The following is a 21256-nucleotide window of genomic DNA, read 5'->3' as shown; positions in this document are numbered from 1 at the left end:
GGACTCCAGCAGCTTCTGGGGTGGGGTGAGGGACATTGGCAGCTCTGTTTAAACTCTGGGAAGGAGGCGAAGTTCTCCCTTTGCCAGGGCCACCACTGCCAGAGGGCCAGCTCCCTTTCTCTCCCACCACAGCACCACGCCAGAGATGTTCAGAGGTCATTGGAACAGAGTTTATTCGTGGTTAGTACAAGACAGAGTTCTTGCAATGGCAGCAGCAGCAGCAGCAGCTCTCCCCCCACCCCCCACTGTGCTCCCGGGCAAGCAGCGGGGTGCTGGGACCATGCCCGCCTCCCCAGTGCGTGGTCAGAAACCAGCAAGGTCCTCTGCAGCGGCCCCAGCCAGAAGGCCCGTTAATTCCAGGGCCCACCGGGGCAGGGACCAGGGCCGGCAGCCGCAGCACAGCTGCCCTCGATCAGAACCCTCCCTCCAACTAGTATGGAGGCCACACGTTTCACGCACCCGATGAGTACATCTCTCGCACTCGCTGTCATGCAGAACACACACGCACTGGGGCAGCTGCAAGGCTGATCTGCAAGGGCCAGTGGCGCTGGTTGCATCCTGGGTCCAGGGTCAGTGGGCAGATTCCCCTTGCCTGCCTGGTGCTCATGGGGTCGGGGCCCCCTGCCGCTTGGGTTGGAGGGTCCCCAGCAGGGCCTGGATGCCCTTCCTAACCGTGGAGCCCACCCGGCGAGCCACAGAGTCGGCAGGGGGGGCCGGGAGGCAGGAGCTGGTGGTGGTTTGGGGCCGAGCGTCCAAGCACTTCTGGTATCGAAGCTGAAAAGGAGGGACGAGGTGGGTGCTGTTATTGGCACCGGTGGCAGAGGACAGAAGGGCCACGATCCTTGCAGCCACGTCCTGCACTCCCTGTTTCTCCAGCAACAGGGTTGCTCAGGGCAAGGTTGGGCTGCGGGTAGTCGTCAGTGGGACAGGAATGTGGAAGTGTGGCTGCTTGGTGGGAGGTGCGCAGGAGTGGCCAGCCACAGCCACCAGCAGACCGCAGACCTGGCCAAGCCAGGAGCCCCGCTGCCCTTCTGCTGCTGGCAGCGTGCAGAGCCGTGCCAACCGAGGGGCCGGGCGGGGAGCAGAGTGACTTACCATGCAAGCGGCCTGCACGGCTTCGCTCAACCCAGCAGCATTGGGCTCACACCAGACCATGTGGCAGCGGAAGCTGCCAGCCGCAGCAGCCATGATGAAGGCGAAGGACCTGACGTCCCTCCCAATGCCCATGAAGGAGAGGAAGCGCACGCGGCACTCACAGAGCACGGTGTCAGTCTGGAGGGAAAGGCAGGAGTCGGGACAGGCCCACGCAGGATTGAGGGGTGCCGAGCTCCCAACCCCTCCCACGGCTTCCCCAAAGCAGCCTCCACCATAGTTACCTGCTGACGGGTGAGGGTGAGGGTGGCTGGTGCCACGCTGACTTGAGCGGGTGCCCACTGCTCTTTGCTGCCAGTTGCCAGGGCCGCCTCGAGGGCGGTGTTGATGACCTCCATGCCTGGGGAAGCAAAGCAGGGACGGTCTCACGGGAGCAGGCAAGGGGCCACAGCTCGTGAGCATGCACAGTCCCAGGCAGATGCGACTGAGCAACGATGCAGGGCCCGGGTGAGGCAGAGGCAGAGCCAGGAGGGCCCCGTCAGGAGCAGCTAAGCCAGGGGGATGGCTGTGATTTCTGCACATCCTGGGATTCAGCAGGGGCCAAGAGAGAAACGAGAACTGCAATACAGAGCACCCCCTCCCCAGACTGAAGATGGCACGGGTGCTTTCCCGGTACGGAGGGCAGAATTCTCACCAGGGAAGATGCCACCATTCTGCGGGATGGGAGGGAGTATCTGCAGGGCCAACTGCTAAAACGCAACGTTCGTCAAGTTTCTGGCTTGCCGCATGGGCAACTTCCACACTCAAAGGGGTGTGTGAAAGACCAGTGAGATCTGATCTCCTGGACTTGACCCCAAACAAGGAGGAAGGTTCTCCCTCTCGGAGTCACGCAAGCAGAAGGGCCAGCCTTTGGAGAAGCTGACTTCAAGAGAAAAGCAGAAGCGGGCCAGAGATTCTGGAAATGGGCGCTAGGTCAGCAGAACAGAGCACCATAGGAGACCTTCTGAAGGAGGCAGCCTGCCTCCAAAGCTGGCGGCCTCCACGGATGATGGGAGGAAGTGATGTGCAGCCAACGAGCACCCAATCACAGGAGGAGGGTGCTGGGAGGGCCCAGCCCAGAGGAAGCTGGGAGGGGCTTCTTGGGCCACACTCGGAGCGGGATAGCCATGCAGAAAGGGTGGGTTCATTCGAGGAATCGCGATGAGGTGGCCGAGATTGGACAGGTCAAGGTTGGCTCTGCCACTTTTCCACCGCAAGACGCCTGGGATCGGAAGCCACCTGAATCCTCGTGCCTCTTCGCAAAAACCTGCGTCTGGCCTCTCTGGGATCTCATCCAGAAGCAAACTGCCCCACCTCTTCCCAGACTTCTCTTACCCACAGGCTTGGCCACGGAAACACTCCCCAAATAGTAAACCTGGAATTTCTGGATCGATTCACTTTTGGGTGCCGGAAATTCAACTGGGGAAAAGAAAGAGGGCACAGAGCAGCAGTAGTCTACCTGCACGACCCCCCACCCACCCACGCACCCAGGGTGGATATGGGCTCTCTGTGACCCCTCTGATGCTTCCCCTCCAAACGAGGGATGATGGGATGCAAGCTTGATGCCCCCTCCTGCCCCCAAGGGGAGGGCTGGTACGAAGAGCTTGGATTCAAGGCAAGGAGCCCCTGAGCCCCCTCCTCGGGTCCCCCTCTACTCCCACCGTCTACCTTGGAAGGGGATTTCCACCATCTTGGACGGATCCAGTGAGAGCCTGTTTAGTAAGGTTGGTGCGCTCCGCCGCTCTGTCGCGATCTGGAGGAGAGCGCCGGGTCAGACCCTTCCGCCCCCAACACAGGTCAGGCTGGTTCCCACAAGCCCGCAAGTGCTGCCCCCCAGCGGCATTAGAGCTGGGAGAGTGGGTCTGAGGAGGGTGCCTGGCCCCAGAGGGAGGCATCTCTGGGGCCAATCCTCCCAGGAGCCGCTTGGGACTCCCCCAGAAGAAACGGGACGGGGGGGCTGGGAGCCAGCAAAGGAAGAGGGAATGGGATGGGCGGGGGGGCGGTCATGACCTTGGAGCAGATTTCATGGAGGCTGGTGGCAATATTCTTGGCAGGTGTATCACACCGGAAGACGTGGCATTTCAGCATCTGAGCCAACTGGTCTTGTGCCACGTATGCAAATTCCCTGGAAGAGAGATGCCAGGTTGAGAATGATGGCAGCAGGATGCCAGGTCAGAGGTTGGCCCCCGTGGGATCGCTGCCCAACAGGCAGTGGGTGCAAGCCATTTTGAACGGTTCATTCCAGCAGGGGAAGTCCCTGCTGAACAGAAAGCAGCGGCGGGAGAAGGGGAGCTGGCACAGGGCCTTACCTTTCCCTGGATCCCAAAGTGAAGCACAAGGAAGAGAAGGGCGGGCACCAAAGCGTTAGCAGGGGGCAGGAAAGCCTAGTTTCTGCCCTCCCCCCCAGATTCCACTCTCCAGGCCACTAGTCTGACTGGGGCAGCCTCTCCCATCTAACCCCCCTTCCCAATAAAGGCCACAGACCCTCCCGCGTGCTACCAGAAGCCCCAAGGAAGGGACCCATAACCCTGCAAAGTCATTCAGGCCTGCCTCTGGCATGGGGCAGCAGGCATCCAGTGGCAGCAGCAAGCCCCCAAATAGCGCCCCACTCCACCCTCCCAGATCTGGACTGGCCCAGTCAGAAGAATGTCCAGCGATCAAAGCTGCTCTGCTTCTTGCAAGACCCTTTGGGAGGGACTGGGCAGCCCCTAAGACCAGCCCCTACTGCCCCCCCCCACCCGCAGAAGGGACTCTCAGAACAGGCAGAAGAGGCATTTCCTTGGGGCCGGTCCTTTTCCTCATTTGGGGCAAAGATGGCACCAAGTTTCTTGACCGCCCCCTCAGTCCAGGCCTGCTTACTTATATTTCAAATTTCTAGACTGCCCAATTCCAGTGACGCTGGGTGGCTTAACATTAAAACAGCAAAAAACCTGAAATAAAGCCCCCAGAGACAGCATCATCCAGAAGGAGCACCAGCCAACCCTCTCTGCACCTACAGAGATAAGAACAGATTGAACCCCCCCCCACCATAACCAGAGGCCTGCGGGAAGAACCGTGTTTTAATGCTCTTTTAAAGGTTGGGGGGGTGGGGGGCCGCTGCTCCAGAGGCCAATAAACAGGCCAAGCCACATACAGTGGGGCAAAAAAGTATTTAGTCAGCCACCAATTGTGCAAGTTCTCCCACTTAAAAAGATGAGAGAGGCCTGTAATTTTCATCATAGGTATACCTCAACTATGAGAGACAAAATGGGGGGAAAAATCCAGAAAATCACATTGTCTGATTTTTAAAGAATTTATTTGCAAATCATGGTGGAAAATAAGTATTTGGTCAATATCAAAAGTTCATCTCAATACATATCCTTTGTTGGCAATGACAGAGGTCAAACGTTTTCTGTGTCAGGTTCGGTCAGCACGAGGCTTCAGGGAAGCACGGGGTTGCAGGGAAGCTCGCAACCAGACCACGCGGAATCCACCGGCGGTAGCTAGCGGGGAAAAGAGGAACCGAAAGCGCCGCTAATTAACGAGCCACCTGCGGCCAGCTAAACAGGAAAACCGCAGCGGAAGCTTTTAATTATGAACTGATAACGGCGCGAGCAAGCAAGGAACGGGGCCGCAGGGCAGCGAAACAAGATCGCAACGCAGCACAGAACCCGCGGGTCTGCACGTAGCAGGGAGGGGCCAACCCAGCCGGAGGGGGACTGGCAATCAAGGACAATGGACTCTGACCGACCCTGCCATCATGAACGATCAGGGGGACATTGGGGGCCTAATAGCCCACAGCCGCAACGCGATCACGAGGCGGGAAAAAGCGCGGGAAGGGGGAATATAACAAGTGATGCAATTGTACCAAGCCAGTCCTGGCTTTGCTTGTGACTACTACGTTACGCATGAGTAAACCTTCTTTGTGAACCACACGTGTCACGAGAGTTTCTCTGTCGAACGGGGCAAATCTCACATAAAGCCAGGACTCACCGTCAGCGCTACCCGGTACCACCGAGGAGCGTTTTCTTTCTCAATACAGGCATGACCAGCGACGAGGAATCCGTGGGTCAGCTGGAGCGCGAGGGATCCAGGCTCGCGGAAGGGCGGTCGGAGCCGCCCGGGAGCGACGGGGCAGCGGCCAGGGCCGGGCGCACTCCATCCGAGCGGTGGTCGATGGGCGTGAACCAAGGACCAGACGATTCGGGCGTTACGATGACCCGGGGTTCGGGGTTCCGGAACCGTGAGTGGAGCGAGAAATTCGCCCGACTAGAGGAGAGAGTCGAGCGACGCCTAGACGCCGTGGAGGCGATGCTCCAGACCCTACTACAGAGAGTGGGGCCACCGGCGGTGAACGAGGAGGCGAGCGACAGGGGGGCGGTCCGACACCCCCGCCGGCACCACCCACGGCGCCCCGGTCGGAGGACCAACGGGCGGCAGACGCCCTGAGACTTCGAGGTATCACTGGGAAGTTCTCAGGGGACCCCGAACAGCTGCCGCACTTTCTGACGCACGTCAGGGGGTTCATGCAGAGGGGTGGTCACCTATTCGCTAGAGACGAGGACAGGGTATCCTACGTGGCCGAGCTGCTAGATGGCCAAGCCGCCAGCTGGGTGATCGGGCTGTACGATGCCAACGCGGCGGAACTACGGAGTTTCCCGGACTTCATGCAGGCGCTCCGGGACAGATTCGAGGACACATTGAGCGCCAAGCGGGCGGAGGACGACATCCTACAATTCAGACAGCGGGGCAAATCGGTATCGGAATATGCCCTGGAGTTCCGGAGGTTGGCCGAGAAGCTCGCGGACTGGCCGGAGTCCCTGAAGGTGAAGTATTTTAAGAGGGGACTCAACCCAGAGATCCTGGAACGGGCACTGGGGCGGGACGACCCGTCCACAGTGAAGGATTGGATCTGGCTGGCCGGAACGGCGGAATCGGCGTGGCGGCAGATCCAACAGAGCACAAGACGACGGGACCAGACGAGGGACCGGCCGAGGGAGAGGACCCCGAGGAGAGACGGAGCGGTCGACGGCAGTCCACCGGGAGGCGAGAGGCGACCAGAGCCCCGAATCTGTGCTTCCGATGCGGAGGCAGAGGCCACCGAGCGGCGCAGTGCCCGACGGAGCGGGAAGGCGCCCCACCACGGCCCGAAGTCAAAACCCCGCGTGCGAACGGGAAAAGGACCGGTGACCGACCGCGGAAGGGGGCAGTGGCGGCGGTGACCGAGAAAGGACGCGGGGGGTGGTCGACCCCGGAGACAGCATTCTCCGGAGAGGACTCGGAGCCGGCGGGAAACGAGGCGCGCTCGCACTGAACGGCGTCCCAGTGCGAGCAGGGGAGTCGAGGCGCGCGGACCCAATAGGAGACGAGGACTGCCCACCGTTCCGGGTGAGGATACACGTCCGGGGGGTGAGATCCGGAGGGGAGGCGCAGCTACGGGCGCTACTGGACTCGGGCTGCACCCACTGCTTGATGCACCCAGCGGTGGTCTCGGGGCTCGGGCTACAGCTGAGGTGCCTCCGGGAGCCCATTTCATTCAGCCAGTTAGATGGCACGCTGGCAGGGGGGGGGCCAGCTCAGTATTACACCGAGCCGGTCCAGATGACGATCGGGAGTCACCGGGAAGAACTGAGGTTCGTGGTGGTCCCGGTGGCCGACTACGCGGTGGTACTCGGCTTGGCGTGGCTGCGGCGGCGGAACCCACGAGTCGACTGGACGGCGGAGGCAGTGCGGTTCGGGGTCGACAGACCGGCGAGGGGCGAGAGCAGAGGGGACCGAGCCGTGGAGACGGAGGCAGCCGCAACCACCGGCGGACAAGCGGAGGGTCCGGGACACCGGGAGACGGGGCGAGAGCAGATGGGGCCCGAGACCCGGGCGGCAACAGCAACAGCAGCAGCAGCAGCGCCGGGACCCCGGAGACCCGCCACGATCCCGAGGCGAGGGGAGGCAGCGGTGACTGGCGAGGCGACCGCAAAGCGAGGGGCCGGACCCGGGGAACCCCCGACGGGCGGCGGAATCCCGAGGCAGTATCGAGACCTGGCGGCAGCGTTCGGGGAGAAGGAGTCTGACCAGCTCCCACCACACCGGCCCAGTGATTGCGCCATCGAGCTAGAGCCAGGAGCGACCCTGCCTAAGCCAAAAATGTACTCCCTGTCGAGGAGGGAGATGGGAGCCCTGCGCGAGTTCATAGACAAGAACCTAGCACGGGGATTCATCCAACCCGCGAAGTCACCATTAGCGGCCCCGGTGTTATTCCGGGAGAAGAAGGATGGCTCGCTCCGTATGTGCGTAGACTACCGGGGGCTGAACGCAATCAGCACGGAGTACAAATACCCCCTCCCCTGATGAAGGACTTGATGTCGCATCTGTCGAAGGGGAGGGTGTTCACAAAACTGGACTTGCGCGAAGCCTACTTCAGAGTTAGGATCCGCGCAAAAGATGAGTGGAAGACGGCGTTCAACACCCCGCTCGGAAGCTACCAGTTTTCCGTGATGCCGTTCGGATTAAAAGGGGCCCCGGGGTATTTATGCAGCTAATTAATGAGGTGCTGCACGACCTACTCTACCGGGGCGTCCTGGTCTACCTGGACGACATCCTCATCTACACCGAGACCCTGGCGGAGCACGTGAGCCTGGTGCGCACGGTGCTCCAGAGACTGCTGAAGGCACAGCTGTACGCAAAGCTCTCGAAATGCGAGTTCCATCGAGAGCAACTAGACTACCTCGGCTACCGAATATCCAGCCGGGGAATTGAGATGGACCCGGCGAAAGTAAGGGATGTCCTGGGCTGGGAAACGCCGCGAACCCGGAGGCAACTCCAAAGCTTCCTAGGGTTTGCGAACTTCTATCGTCAGTTCATCCCGAACTTCGCCCAAATCGCCCTTCCCCTAACCGACCTGCTAAAAACCAAGGGCACTGGGAAACCCCCAAGCCCAGCATGGCACTCGCGTGGACTGCAGAATGCCAGGGGGCGTTTGAGGAACTAAAACAGCGGTTCACCGCGGAGCCGATCCTGCGCCATCCCGACCCAGACCGGCGGTTTATAATCCAAGTGGATGCATCAGACGTGGCAACGGGAGCAGTCCTGCTCCAACCCAGCCCGGAGGTGGCCATCCACCCGTGCGCCTACGCCTCCCGCAAATTCACCGAGACGGAGAGGAGGTGGATGGTGTGGGAGAAAGAGGCGTACGCGGTCAAGTGGGCGCTGGCCACGTGGAGGCATCTACTGGAGGGGGCAACTGAACCGTTCGAGGTGTGGACGGACCATAAGAACCTCAAGGCCCTGAAGACCCCGCGTAAGCTATCCCCCAAACAGGCACGGTGGTCCCAATACTTCGGGAGGTTCAGGTTCACACTGAAACACATCCCCGGGAAGCGCAACTTCTTAGCGGATGGACTGTCTCGCATGCCCCAACACGCCAGCCTACGGGAGGAGATCGTGGACTCCGTCATCCCCGCCAGCAGGCTGGCTGCAAAGGCGGTGACCCGAAGCCAGACCAAGGGGGAGCGACGGGACGCGGCGTCTGAAGTAAGGCAAGGGTTCGCGGAGGCAGCAGAGCGGGACGGTTGGCTCAAGCAGAACCGAGAGGCGCTAACCGGCCAAGAGGGGTTGTGGTGGCACGAAGGAAAGCTGTACGTGCCCGAGGGTTGCCGACGGGAGGTCATGGAGAGAGCCCACGACAGCCGGAGCGCGGGGCATTACGGCTTCGTAAAGACACTCCACTTAATCCGGCGGCAGTTTTGGTGGCCCACGCTCCGGAAGGACGTGGAGGCGTACTCGGGGGGTTGCCCGGTGTGCGCAACAGCGAAAGGAGCCAAAGGCAAACCTAGAGGCCTACTCCAGCCGGTAGCAGAACCCGACGGCCCTTGGCAAGAGGTCGCCATGGACTTCATAGTGGAGCTCCCGGAGAGTAAGGGGAAGACCGCCATTTGGGTGGTCACGGACTTATTCTCCAAACAAGCGCACTTTGTAGCGTGCCGGCGAGTCCCCACGGCCGAGGGGCTGGCGAAACTGTTCGTGCAACATGTCTACCGACTCCACGGCGCACCTCGACGTATCGTCAGCGATCGGGGTGGCAACTTCATCGCGCGGTTCTGGCGGGAGTTCCTGAAGCGGGTGGGGACGAAACAAGCCCTATCCTCCGCGGCGCACCCGCAGACGGACGGAGCCACGGAACGCCTGAACGGGGGCTCGAACAGTACCTGCGCTGCTACGTGGGGCACCAACAGGACGATTGGGCGGAGCTACTACCATTCGCGGAGGTGGCATACAACAACGCCGTCCACAAGAGCACCGGGTTCTCTCCGTTCAAAGTAGCCACCGGGAGAGATTTCGTCCCCATGCCGGAGCTGCCTCAGCCGGAATCCCAGATCAACTCCCTGGACGCCTGGTTCGCCCAAATCGACGAGACCCGGCGAGCGGCGCACGCGGCATTGCAAAGAGCCAAAGCCGACTACAAGAAGCACGCGGACCGCAAGAGGCTCCCCGAGGAAAAGTGGAAAGTGGGGGACCAGGTGTATCTGTCAACCAAAAACCTAAAGACGCACCAGGCATCGAAAAAACTCAGCCCGAGGTTTGTGGGGCCGTTCCCCATTTCGGAGGTCATCAATCCGGTGACCGTCAGGCTGACGCTCCCGAAAAACCTCGGGAAGATCCACCCGGTGTTCCATTGCAGCCTGCTAAAGTTGCACCAGCCGGGGAACGCCTGGCACAAGGCGGAGGGAGTACCACCACCCATCATGGTCGGGGGGGAGCAGCATTTCGAAATCAACCGGATACTGGACGCCCGGAGGCACAAGGGGCAGACCCAGCTCCTAGTGCAATGGAAACATTTCCCAAGTCCCACAGCGAATGGGTGAGTAAAACCCACATAAGGGCGCCGGACCTAGTGCGGGACTTTTACAGTAAATACCCCGGGAAGCCGAAATAGGACCGAGGGGGGGGAGTTGTCGTCAGGGGGGCGGCATGTCAGGTTCGGTCAGCACGAGGCTTCAGGGAAGCACGGGGTTGCAGGGAAGCTCGCAACCAGACCACGCGGAATCCACCGGCGGTAGCTAGCGGGGAAAAGAGGAACCGAAAGCGCCGCTAATTAACGAGCCACCTGCGGCCAGCTAAACAGGAAAACCGCAGCGGAAGCTTTTAATTATGAACTGATAACGGCGCGAGCAAGCAAGGAACGGGGCCGCAGGGCAGCGAAACAAGATCGCAACGCAGCACAGAACCCGCGGGTCTGCACGTAGCAGGGAGGGGCCAACCCAGCCGGAGGGGGACTGGCAATCAAGGACAATGGACTCTGACCGACCCTGCCATCATGAACGATCAGGGGGGACATTGGGGGGCCTAATAGCCCACAGCCGCAACGCGATCACGAGGCGGGAAAAAGCGCGGGAAGGGGGGAATATAACAAGTGATGCAATTGTACCAAGCCAGTCCTGGCTTTGCTTGTGACTACTATGTTACGCATGAGTAAACCTTCTTTGTGAACCACACGTGTCACGAGAGTTTCTCTGTCGAACGGGGCAAATCTCACATTCTGTAAGTCTTCACAAGGTTTTCACACACTGTTGCTGGTATTTTGGCCCATTCCTCCATGCAGATCTCCTCTAGAGCAGTGATGTTTTGGGGCTGTCGCTGGGCAGCACGGACTTTCAACTCCCTCCAAAGGTTTTCCATGGGGTTGAGATCTGGAGACTGGCTAGGCCACTCCAGGACCTTGAAATGCTTCTTACGAAGCCACTCCTTCGTTGCCCGGGCAGTGTGTTTGGGATCATTGTCATGCTGAAAGACCCAGCCACGTTTCATCTTCAATGCCCTTGCTGATGAAAAGAGGTGTTCACTCAAAATCTCACGATACATGGCCCCATTCATTCTTTCCTTTACACGGATCAGTCGTCCTGGTCCCTTTGTAGAAAAACAGCCCCAAAGCATGATGTTTCCACCCCCATGCTTCACAGTAGGTATGGTGTTCTTTGGATGCAACTCAGCATTCTCTCTCCTCCAAACACGACGAGTTGAGTTTAGACCAAAACGTTCTACTTTGGTTTCATCTGACCATATGACATTCTCCCAATCCTCTTCTGGATCATCCAAATGCTCTCTAGCAAACTTCAGACGGGCCCGGACATGTACTGGCTTAAGCAGGGGGACACGTCTGGCACTGCAGGATTTGAGTCCCTGGCAGCGTAGTGTGTTACTGATGGTAGCCTTTGTTACTTTGGTCCCAGCTCTCTGCAGGTCATTCACTAGGTCCCCCCATGTGGTTCTGGGATTTTTGCTCACCATTCTTGTGATCATTTTGGCCCCACGGGGTGAGATCTTGCATGGAGCCCCAGATCGAGGGAGATTATCAGTGGTCTTGTATGTATGTCTTCCATTTTCTAATTATTGCTCCCACAGTTGATTTCTTCACACCAAGCTGCTTGCCTACTGCAGAGTCAGTCTTCCCAGCCTGGTGCAGGTCTACAATTTTGTTTCTGGTGTCCTTCGACACCTCTTTGGTCTTGGCCATAGTGGAGTTTGGAGTGTGACTGTGAGGTTGTGGACAGGTGTCTTTTATACTGATAACAAGGTCAAACAGGTGCCATTACTACAGGTAACGAGTGGAGGACAGAGGAGCTTCTTAAAGAAGTAGTTACAGGTCTGTGAGAACCAGACATCTTGCTTGTCTGTAGGTGACCAAATACTTATTTTCCACCATGATTTGCAAATAAATTCTTTAAAAATCAGACAATGTGATTTTCTGGATTTTTCCCCCATTTTGTCTCTCATAGTTGAGGTATACCTATGATGAAAATTACAGGCCTCTCTCATCTTTTTAAGTGGGAGAACTTGCACAGTTGGTGGCTGACTAGATACTTTTTTGCCCCACTGTAAGGCAGCCAGCACCTTGGAATGTGCCCGGAAGCCAGCTGGGAATCCCACAGCTGACAATGTAAGGGTGTTACACGGGCATTGACATCACAGCTGAGGCCACCGCCCTGCCCTGCCCTGCCCTGCCCTGCCCTGCCCTGGGCAGTCCCAGGGAGGCAGGAGGGATTCTAAGAAGGGCCTCCCAGTCCAGGAAAGGCTGCAAGCTGAATCTGCACCAAGACTCTCCTGGCCCAGCTGCCACCTGCCCTCCAGGTAGGACTGGGAGTCGAGGATGAGCCCAGATTGCCCACCAGTCTTGAGGGGGGTCATTCCACCCCACCCAAGATGAAAGGCGGAAAGACCTCGACGGTGGCTAAGTATCCAGCCTTGCTAAGATTGTGCCCGTTCCTCCTCATCCAGATCTGCACAGACCCCGGGACAGGACCCCAGCAGCATTGCTTGACCAGAGACAACCAAGAACCCTCCCGTATGGGTGGTGCCAGACTCAGGCGACAACCACCCAGCTGCCCAGTGTGGGCACAGCTTCCCAAGGGGGATGTTTCTCCCTGTCCCAAGAAAAAGTAAGTCTGCAAAGGCACCCCTTTCCCGACTGACTCAGCTGCCACTGAGCACTGGGCAGCAGCCAGGCCAGGAGCAGGACCCACCCAGGAGCACATCTGGCCTGCAAAGGGATCTGGCCCTGCCTCCTCCACGGAAGCCCCCCCACCTGGTGCTCCGGTGGGAGTCAGTCCCTTGGCAGCATGGCCGCCTCGCTTCTGGTGCCCGTGCCACCTACCTTCCGCTGTCCCGCCCAACGCCCCAGACCCGGATGGCCGCGATGGGCAGGCAGTGCAGCACCCTCTGCTCCTCTGGGTCCAGCAGCTTCAGCATCTCGTTTTCCAGGACCAGGAGCATTGCTTTGCCCTGCGGGGAGGGGGGACAGCTGCCACTTGGGCCCCTTCCCCTCCCTCAGGCCTCCAGAGGCATCCCTCCAGAGGCAGGGGCTGGACCAGAGCCACGAGCAGCCTGCCCCGCCGCCCACTGCAGGGAGCAGGCCCGCCTGCCCTCCCCCAGCCGCTCACCTCCATCCAGGAGCCCCGAAGGGCCGGCTCCTGCCCAGCCAGCTGCCGGATGCAGTTGTTGACAGCCAGGCCGCTCTTCCCCAGCGCCAGCTCCTCCTCTGACATCTCCACCCAGCCCAGCGAGTGGACGCAGAAGCGCTGCGGGAAGCAGCGACACGTCGCGTGTCCGTGGATGTGGGGCTGAAGCATTCCCCGAAGGGAAAATCTCCCTCCCTCCCTCCCTGGCAGAAGCGGCTGCAGAGGAAACCCGGGGGCAGCCTCAGGCAATGCCTTAGAAGCGGGGGGCTGAGGGTCCCAGCCAACCGCCCACTCTCTGCATCCTCTCCTCAGGCCCCCACCGCGGGCTTCGCCCCAGCTAGCTGCCACAACCTGCCACTCCTCCCATGCAGAGATGGAAGGACTTGCCCCTTCCTGGCCCAAGTCCTCTTTCTGGAGGCTTGTGCATCCTCCCCGGGGCCGAGGGGTGGGGTGAGGGGACCCCTTCTGCGAGGGGTCTCCCGGGCCAGAGGTCCAGCCTGCCACTTGTCCAACTGAGGCCTCCTCTGCAGGCCTGCCACCCTCCTGGCAGCAGGGCAACTTTACCTTCGACCCCGGGGAAATGCCCAGGAGCCGGCCTGCTGCTTCCTCCCCTCCTTCGTCCAGGGAAGACCTGGGGAGACGAACGGCCCACGTTGGTCAGCTGGGTCCCCCACGGGCTGCCAAAATGCACCACCAGCACCATGGACCAACAGCAGCCTAGTGCCCTCAGGCCAAGCCCCACATCCCACTGCTCTGTGGACACAGCCCCTAAACCAGACGCCACCTAAGAGAGAAAGGACGTGACCTGGAGCAGGCCAGCTCCCCGCCCCTCCCCGCGGCCCCCAGCGGAGGCCCCTGCGCCTTCCAAGGAGGGTCCCGGGCCCTCCTCCCCCTGACGCACCAGCTCGGCAGTGCTCCGAATCCTCTTTTTGCATGAATCGTTCTCCAAAGCCCGAGGCTTTTCCACGAGCGAGTCCTAGAAGTCTACTAGTTCTTAACTCTGATTTTAACGCGGCTGTGATTAATTTCTCATCCCGCTTAGGCATGAAACTTGCTGTGGGAAGTCTTTTCCCTTAACAGCACGCTGGAAATGTTTTAAATGGAGGGGTCTTCCAGCTGCTCAGCCTCCGCCCGTCCTTTGCCGCAGAGCCATTTCTCTCTTCCCCAAAGATCTCAGAAAGACCCGCCGGGGGACAGAGCCTTTGAGGATACGGAAGGCTTGGGCAAGGCAGGGGCAAAACGTTCCAGGCAAGACTGCCGTGTCAGACCGCGCTCAGGGCGCACCAGGGCCTGTCGCTGGTTCTTTTGGCAACACCCCTTCCCCATCCCTCTGGGGCTGCCATGGTCTGGCAGGAAGGAGACAGGCTCCAGTCTTGGGGCATCAACACATCTGCAGGCTGGTGACAGAGCAACTCGGGGCTCCGCAGGGTCCTTGCAGCAGCAGGGGCTGGATCCACGTGGGAGAACCCTCCGCCGAGTTCCTGAGACCCTCTTCCAGTACCACAGCCACGAGGTCCCCCCCACTCACCGGACGCCAGGGGATCCCAAGGATAAGCTGGAGTGGCCCTCATCTGACTGAGGCTCGGGGGTCGCCCCCTCTGGCGGAACCTCCTGGGGGAGAGGAAGAGCCAGTGAGGAGCAGCCGCAGGCCCACCCCTCATGCCCCCTGGCGGCCCCCCAGCCCAGGCAGCCACTCACCTTCCAGAAGTCTGGACTGGTGTCAGGGTCCGTCTGCCCAAGGTCCATCCAGGGGAGCTAAGGGGCGAGGAGGAGGAGGACGTGAACAGAGAGCACTGCCCTCCCCGTCTTCGCCCATACGCACATCATTGCGCACCCAGCCTCACGGCTGCTCCCCCTCAAGGCGGCAGCTCAGGACCCAGCCAACTCCCCACATCTGCCCCGACGGAGGAGCCGGGCCCCTCGAGGTCAGAGGGGGCATCAAGATCCCTGGAAAGGCCTCCAGAGGACACAGCTTGGAGCAAAGGTGACTCTTGGATCACGCCAGCACCCTCCAACAGCAGAAGGGCCGCCCCAGAAACAAGGTCAGGCTGCTCCAGAGGGCTTGGGAAAGGAGTGGGTAAATCCTAGAGCACGACGACCCTGCACCGCAGGGAACCCAGCCCCTGCTGTGGCTCTTGTGCAAACTGGCCTGCCCCAAAAAAGCCTCTGGTGTCCGTGCAAAGGCGGCCCTTGTGGCAGGCAGGGATCAGGCCTCATGTGGGGTCGGGCGCCCTCCCACCTCTCACCTGAGTCTCCCTGGAAGGGGTGTTTCCTGCTGAGTCGCCACTTCCACTGCGCAAGGGAGGTTCCCACTGAGTGGTGCCCGTTGGAATGTGCCAGTAGTAGGTGCCGGATATGTCTTGAACCCGCATCCATCCTGCTGGGAGGTCAGAGTCTGTCTCCAGGGAGTTACACAGCCAGAAAGAGTCTGCCAAGAGGAGGAGGGAAGTCAGCCAGGTGCGTGGTCTCGAAGCTGGTCCCGGGCAGGTAAATAACCCACCTCCCACCCATGGCTGTCCGACCGTCTGCCACTCCTGCCACCCCACATCACGGTCGCCCATGGGGGAAGGGGGCACAGGATGGAGCTTGCACAATCGAGGGTTTGTGGGGAGGCTAGCAAAGGAAGAGAGAGCAGATAACGACAATCAGGAGATGTAAGGCGAGTCTGTGGCACCTTAGCTCGTGGCAACAGCGATCCAGCCCAGGTGGGGAGGAATCTGGGGGAGATGGGCGGCATATAAATTTAATCAATCAATCTGGGAAGAAGCATTTCGAGGCACCCTGAGAGACTCAGCCTAAAGGAGACCACCACAAAGGAGGCTGGAAATTCCTCTTGCAGGTCCAAGATTCTGCACCTACCTAGGACTAACGTGAAAGAGACCCTCCTGAGGTCTGGGCGGTTCTTGCTTCTGGGTCTTGGCCCACCTGTAAGGGGCCTGACACGCAATAACGTCCTTGTGCAGATGTATGCGTGCACGTGCCAGAGGTCTGGGCATTATTACGTAATGGCAGCCTTTGCACAAGGATGCCACTGTGCTGCCCCGCCCTGCCCCGCCCAGCCCAGCCCCTGAGGGCCAGGGGTCAGGGAGCTCAGTGCCCTAAGCCTAGCCTAACCATCCCAGACTCGGGGTCACGTTCAGCTCCAGTTCTGACTGGAGCCTGACTGGAAGGGGCAGTTGCTGGCCCCGGACTTCCTATCAGCACAGCAGCTGGAGAGGAACCGGCAGGAACAACCCACAGGGATGTCAGAGGATCCTACCCACTTCCCCTGCAAGTCCTCGCGCATCCCACAGGCACACAGCAGAGCCTCGCTCTCACTGGAAATCCTGGCAGGTCTCCCCACGCTAAGCAAAGCCCAGGCCCCTAGACCCACCCCCATCCGGTGGCCCAAGAGCCTGCGAGCCTCTCCCTTGCCCCTAATCAACCCCCATGGCTGCGGCACAGCTGCCCCCTCTTCAGCAACCCTTGCCGCACTGGGGAGGCCGTGGAGCAGGCAGACGAGACCTCCCCAGTCCCCTCAGTCCACACCTCCTCAAGTCTACCAAGCAGCAAAACCATTCTCTCTCCTGCCACAAGCGAGGGCAACCTGCGGGCCGTTTTTTTCTTGGGGGAGGGCAAAGCAAAGCCAAGAGTCGCTGGACTGCAGAGGGGAAGAAAGGAAGGGGGGGGGGTTGATTTTGCCCCCTAAGCCCCCCCGATTCTGTTGGTGATGGCACCTCCCCTTGCAGCCCCCAGCCTCCTCCAGCTCTCTCCCGTGAGCTCCGTGGTGTGAGAGAGAAAGAAATTGAAACGTACAATCCTTGCGCGAAGGTGTCCTTGATTTTAGCTTTATCCAACTCACTTTCTGCCTCCTTCTGCAGCCCCCCCCCCCCATTCAAAGACCGGGGCAGCCCAGGGAGGCGAGAGCAAATGCCCGGCTTGGCGGCTTCTCCTCCCAAGGAGCAAGGCCCCCAGGAAAAAGGGCCAGCCGGCAGTGCAGCCAGCAATCTCCTGCCGGGAACGGAGGCGATGGGGAGTTGCCGCTGCCAGACGTAAATACGCACCCCCCGACAGAGCCCTGCCCCCCCCCCCGCAGCCCAGGGCCCACCAGATTCCTCCCAGGCCTCCACGTCGCTCGGCCCACCCCCATCCACCCGGAAAACCCACCCTCTTCCCAGGCGACACGCATCTCGTGAGGCAAGGAGCAGCCCGGGCAACGTGGCTGAGAGGAACTGGGGGGAGGGGGCTCCTGTGCCCACGGGGATAGCTGCTGGAGACAGCCACAGCTGCAGGGGGCAGGACCAGAGGGGAGCCTGCCCAAGGCTGGTTGCTCAGCACTAGGTAGTCCCTGGGCGGCTGTGCCAGGCACCTGCTGACATCACTGCCACCCAAGGGGCTCTCCGGAGCTGAGCTGAGCCAGCCGATATTGCCAACCGGGGGGGCTGTACCAGAAAACAGCCCTGGCTCTCCCAGTGCACCCACAACCCAGAACCTTGGCTGCTGCCCTCTTAAAACTTTCCAAAGGAAAGATCAGCTTTAGCGTGCAGGGGAGAGGGGACCGCCGCTGTTGCCCTTGGGGGAGGCTTTCCCCTTCCCACATCAGTACGCGGTTTGGCTTGCTTGTCAAAGCCACCTGGCAGGGTAAATGCCTGCCTTTGGGCTTCCTCCTCCCACGAGTTCCCCCCCCCCAGCAAGCTATCGATGGGTGGGATTGTCATGGCTCATTCCCCAGGGACAGGCCCCTTCTGCCCTCTTCCGTGCCCCCCCAGAGCAGCCCCTACCAGCTTCATCTGGGGAGCTGCCCGTTGGACTGCCCTGGCTGAGAGTGGCCCAGCTGGAGTCTTCATCGCTGGTGGCACTGTTGCGGGTGGCAAAGAGGAGGCTGGCACTGCGGCCCTGCTCCCCCCGGGGCAGTGCCCGCTCCGAGCTCTGCTCTGACTCAGTCACAGGCTCGCTCTGGACTGGGGTGGAGCCTTCTTCCTCCTCCTCCTCCTCTTCCTCCTCCTCCTCGTCTTCCTCTTCCTCCTCGTCCTCTTGCTCCTCCGCTCGGTCTTTGCCCGCCTTGCCCGGCAGCGGGACGAGCAGCGTGCTCAGCTCCTTGCTGGGAAGGCCCAGTTCATTGCGGTTTTGGTCACGGCCACGCTCTGCCGCCTGCCGCAGCTGGTTCTGCCCCTCCTTCACCCACTTGCTGTTGGACGACTCCTCTGCGGAGGGGGGCAGCCCAAGGAGGCTCTGCAGCTCCCCACAGCTGTAGGCGCAGCGCCCCTTGTGCGGCAGGATCTGGCCCCCCGACGGGGGCACCAAGGCAAGGCTGAGGCCCAGGCAGCTGTTCTCGTTGGCCAGGCTGCTCCTCTTGCTCAGCGAGCCGGACATGGTGCTGGGTGCTGGACAAAGGAAGGCTGCAGGGAAGCCACAGGTCACGACCTCAAGCGAGCAGCCCTGATGCCGCGCGCACACCCACCCTGGGGCCCCTGGCCTGCAGGCGTTCTGGGCACGCTCAGCGCACTCCCTTGCAGCTGCTCCTCGGGCAGAAGATGTCCCCAAATGGCAGAGGGCCCAACTCTTCCCTGCAGTCCAGAGTGCCCGTCTGAGTGTTAGCCCCCCCCCATAGACAGAAATAGCTGCGTTCAGACAACAGCTCTAAACCGGCTAGTTAAAGGCCTAGTGGCTCCATTCACACAGCATCTTCAGTTGGGTTAGGGCTCGCCTTGATTGGTTTCATAAAGCACAGCCTGCTGTGTAAAGAAATGGGTCAATTCAGTCGCCAAATTAAACACGTTGTGTGGGCCCAGCCTGGCGGGCTTTGGGAATGAAAGCTGGAAGATGGGTTCTTGGAAAGGGCCCATGTTCGGGGGCAGAAACCCTGCTGTGCAGGCCAAGGGCCCTGTGGCCCAGAAGACCTCCCTCTGCCCATCCCCACCAGGTCAACGGCGCTGGGTCAGCCACAGCTCTGAACTGCTCCACGCGTGCAGACCTTCCTGGCAGCCCCCTGTGCCGGCCCCCCGGGCCAAGCCGGGCTTCTGCAGGGCCTCGCCAGGCTCTTACCTCTCCCGGGCCGGAAGGAGAGAAGCAGCAGCTACATGCTTTGGGGGAAACTGGAGGTGCAGCCCGAGGGAGGCGGGGGCAGCATTCAGCTCCTGGGGGCAACAGAGACAGGAGGGTCACTCCACCTGAGCGGCACGGGGCAGAGCGCGCACAGACCAAGCCCACCCCAGTCTGGCACTGTGCTCCTCACTGTGGGCAGTCAGATGCCTCTGGGGGCTCGCAAGCAGGAGACGGAGACATCTCCCCCATTGCTCCCTGCAACCGGCACTTAGTGGTAACCTGTTCAAGACTTGTGGCCACTGATGGGCCTGTACGCCACAGATGGACCCACCCCTCAGAAGGCCATCCAAGCTAGTGGCCATCACCACATCTTAAGAACATAAGAGCGGCCCTGCTGGGCGAGGATGAGACCCCTCTTAGGCCAGCATTTTCCCCTTCGCGGGGGCCAACCAAAAGCTTCCGGGGTGCCTGCAAGCAGGAGACCGGGACGCGTCCCTCTCCCATCACTGCTTCCCTGCTCCGACCCGGAGGGAACGCGGCGGCGTCTTCAAGACTGACAGCCCCCGGTAGCCCCCTCCTCCACGGACGGATCTGCCCCCCTTTGATTACTGGGGCGGCCCTCTCCTGCCTTCTCCCAGGTCCTTACGCCCTTTTCCGAGTATGCCAACCAGAACCGCACGCAGCTGCACCCCACAGGTGGACACCTCTGCCCCGCGGCCCTGGAGCGGACAGGCTGTCCCCGACTGCACCCAGCCAGCCGTTTCCCTGAATCCCTGGGGGGGGCCCTGCAACCCCCTCCCGGAGAAGGGCTCCTGGGTGCCTCCCTGAACTGCCGCCTGGCAGCACGGAAGGAGGGCCCGCACCCGACCCCTCTCCTCCAGCGGGCCTGGTGGCCAGGAGGAGAGGGGCCGAGGGGCCTCCCGCGGCCTCCGTCCCCTCATCCTGCATGCCCGCCTCGGAGGGTGGCCGCGAAGCCCCCCGCCCCGCCGCCCGCCCCCCGCCCCGATGGCACCGGCGCCGGGAGCGCAGCCGCGCAGCGGGGTCGCCCGCCCGACCCGGGCCGGCCCCCTCCCAGGCCCGGCGCGCCAAAGGCCCCTCCCCGCCAGGCCCCCCTTCTGCGGGGGAGGTGGCTGGGCGGTACCGAGGGGAGTCCGGCCGCCAGCTCGCCTTGTCCGGCGGGGGGACTCCGCCGACGGCGCGGAGCCCGGGCGCTGGGCGGCTCCGGCTCCGGCCTCCCGGGGCGCTCCGCGGCGCGCAGCCCCCCTCCGTCCACGCGCCGCCGCGCTGGGTACCTGCAGCCGCAGCGACGCTTTCGTAAGGATGGAGATGGGCGGCAGGGGGGCCTGCGGGGGAGGCGTCGTTTCCGCTTCCGAGAGCGACCGGCCCCTCCCGGAGCGGGCGAGGGACGGCTGGCCGGACGCGCTGCAGCCGGCCCCCCCCGAGCGCCCGCGGCTGGGCTGCGCCCCCCGCCCGAGAGGGCAGCGCCCGCGCCCGCCCGCGGACCCTGCCCGGGGCTCGGAGGTCGGGCGCCGGCCGAGGGCGAGCCGGGCAGCCGCGGCGGGGCACCCCGGGCAGGACGCGGGCGGCGGCGCCCGGGAGCGGGCTCCGGCCCTCCGCGAGAGGGGCGCCGAAGCCGGGCAGCCGCTTCGCCCCCCGGGCCGACGAGAAGCCCGCCATGTCGGCGGCGCCCCGGGCCGGAGGAGCCCAGACGGCTGGAGGCGGCGCGCGCGTCCCTCGCCTGCTCGAAGACGCGGCGGCACGCCCGGAGCCGCGGCCCCCCGGGGTCGGTTCTCCGGGAGCAAGAGCCGCCCGGGGGTTCGCAAGGCGGCGGGGCCAGGATGCCCGCGGGCACCCACCTGCAGGAGATTAGTTATTGCTTTGGGGATGTGACAAGAGTATCAAAATGGGAAGCAGAAGGCAGGAAGGGCTGGAGGGGGGAGCCACCTCTGGGCTCGTCTCCCCCCCCCCCCCGTGCCCATGGTTTGGGAAAGCAAGTATGTTCCTGGCGCCCACTCGAGCAAGGCACAGAGCTGGCACCCGTGCCTCCAGGCTCTGAGGGCACCTGGCCTGTGGCACTCTGGTGGTTGCCGCTGACAATGGGCAGCCAACCAATCCGGGTCCCCAGAGGCGTCTTGCTGCGACAGCCAGGGAGGAGCACCCTCTGGTAAAGGGTG

At 61.8% G+C, this 21256-nt stretch overlaps 1 protein-coding gene across 3 annotated transcripts; it reads right to left on the bottom strand.

Annotated features, from left to right (window-relative positions):
* Positions 1-156: 156 nt before the first annotated feature.
* Positions 157-20422, bottom strand: APBB1 (amyloid beta precursor protein binding family B member 1). 3 transcript variants are annotated; one of them, XM_088140343.1, is made up of 15 exons: positions 20375-20422; positions 19083-19174; positions 17819-18436; positions 15305-15486; positions 14757-14813; positions 14587-14669; positions 13623-13689; positions 13041-13178; positions 12755-12882; positions 3142-3256; positions 2800-2884; positions 2467-2550; positions 1377-1492; positions 1096-1272; positions 157-774 (listed from the first exon to the last, which is right to left on the bottom strand). In XM_088140343.1, the coding sequence occupies exons 3-15, from the start codon at positions 18408-18410 to the stop codon at positions 604-606; spliced, it is 1995 nt and encodes a 664-aa protein (XP_087996469.1). In that variant the 5' UTR covers positions 18411-18436; positions 19083-19174; positions 20375-20422; the 3' UTR covers positions 157-603. The 3 variants fall into 3 exon arrangements, with proteins under 3 accessions (XP_087996469.1, XP_087996470.1, XP_087996468.1); XM_088140344.1 differs by having other exon boundaries at positions 20250-20384; XM_088140342.1 differs by lacking the exon at positions 20375-20422 and adding an exon at positions 20224-20362.
* Between the last annotated feature and the right edge of the window lie 834 nt (positions 20423-21256).

This window comes from Python bivittatus, unplaced genomic scaffold (assembly GCF_059951505.1).
Source record: "Python bivittatus isolate LINGU-HERP-01145 unplaced genomic scaffold, Pbiv_v1 ctg000340_np1212, whole genome shotgun sequence".
In the NCBI taxonomy this organism is placed as follows: Eukaryota; Metazoa; Chordata; class Lepidosauria; order Squamata; family Pythonidae; genus Python; species Python bivittatus.
This window is presented reverse-complemented; position numbering and strand designations above follow the sequence as displayed.

Excerpts from the sequence above, each read along its gene's own strand:
- APBB1 (XM_088140343.1), bottom strand. The coding sequence starts at position 18,410 with ATGTCCGGCTCGCTGAGCAAGAGGAGCAGCCTGGCCAACGAGAACAGC. Across the intron at positions 15,487-17,818 it reads CAGCTCCCCAGATGAAGCTG|ACTCTTTCTGGCTGTGTAAC; the intron begins GTAGGGGCTGCT and ends TCCTCTTGGCAG. Across the intron at positions 3,257-12,754 it reads GTTGGGCGGGACAGCGGAAG|GGAATTTGCATACGTGGCAC; the intron begins GTAGGTGGCACG and ends TCTCTCTTCCAG.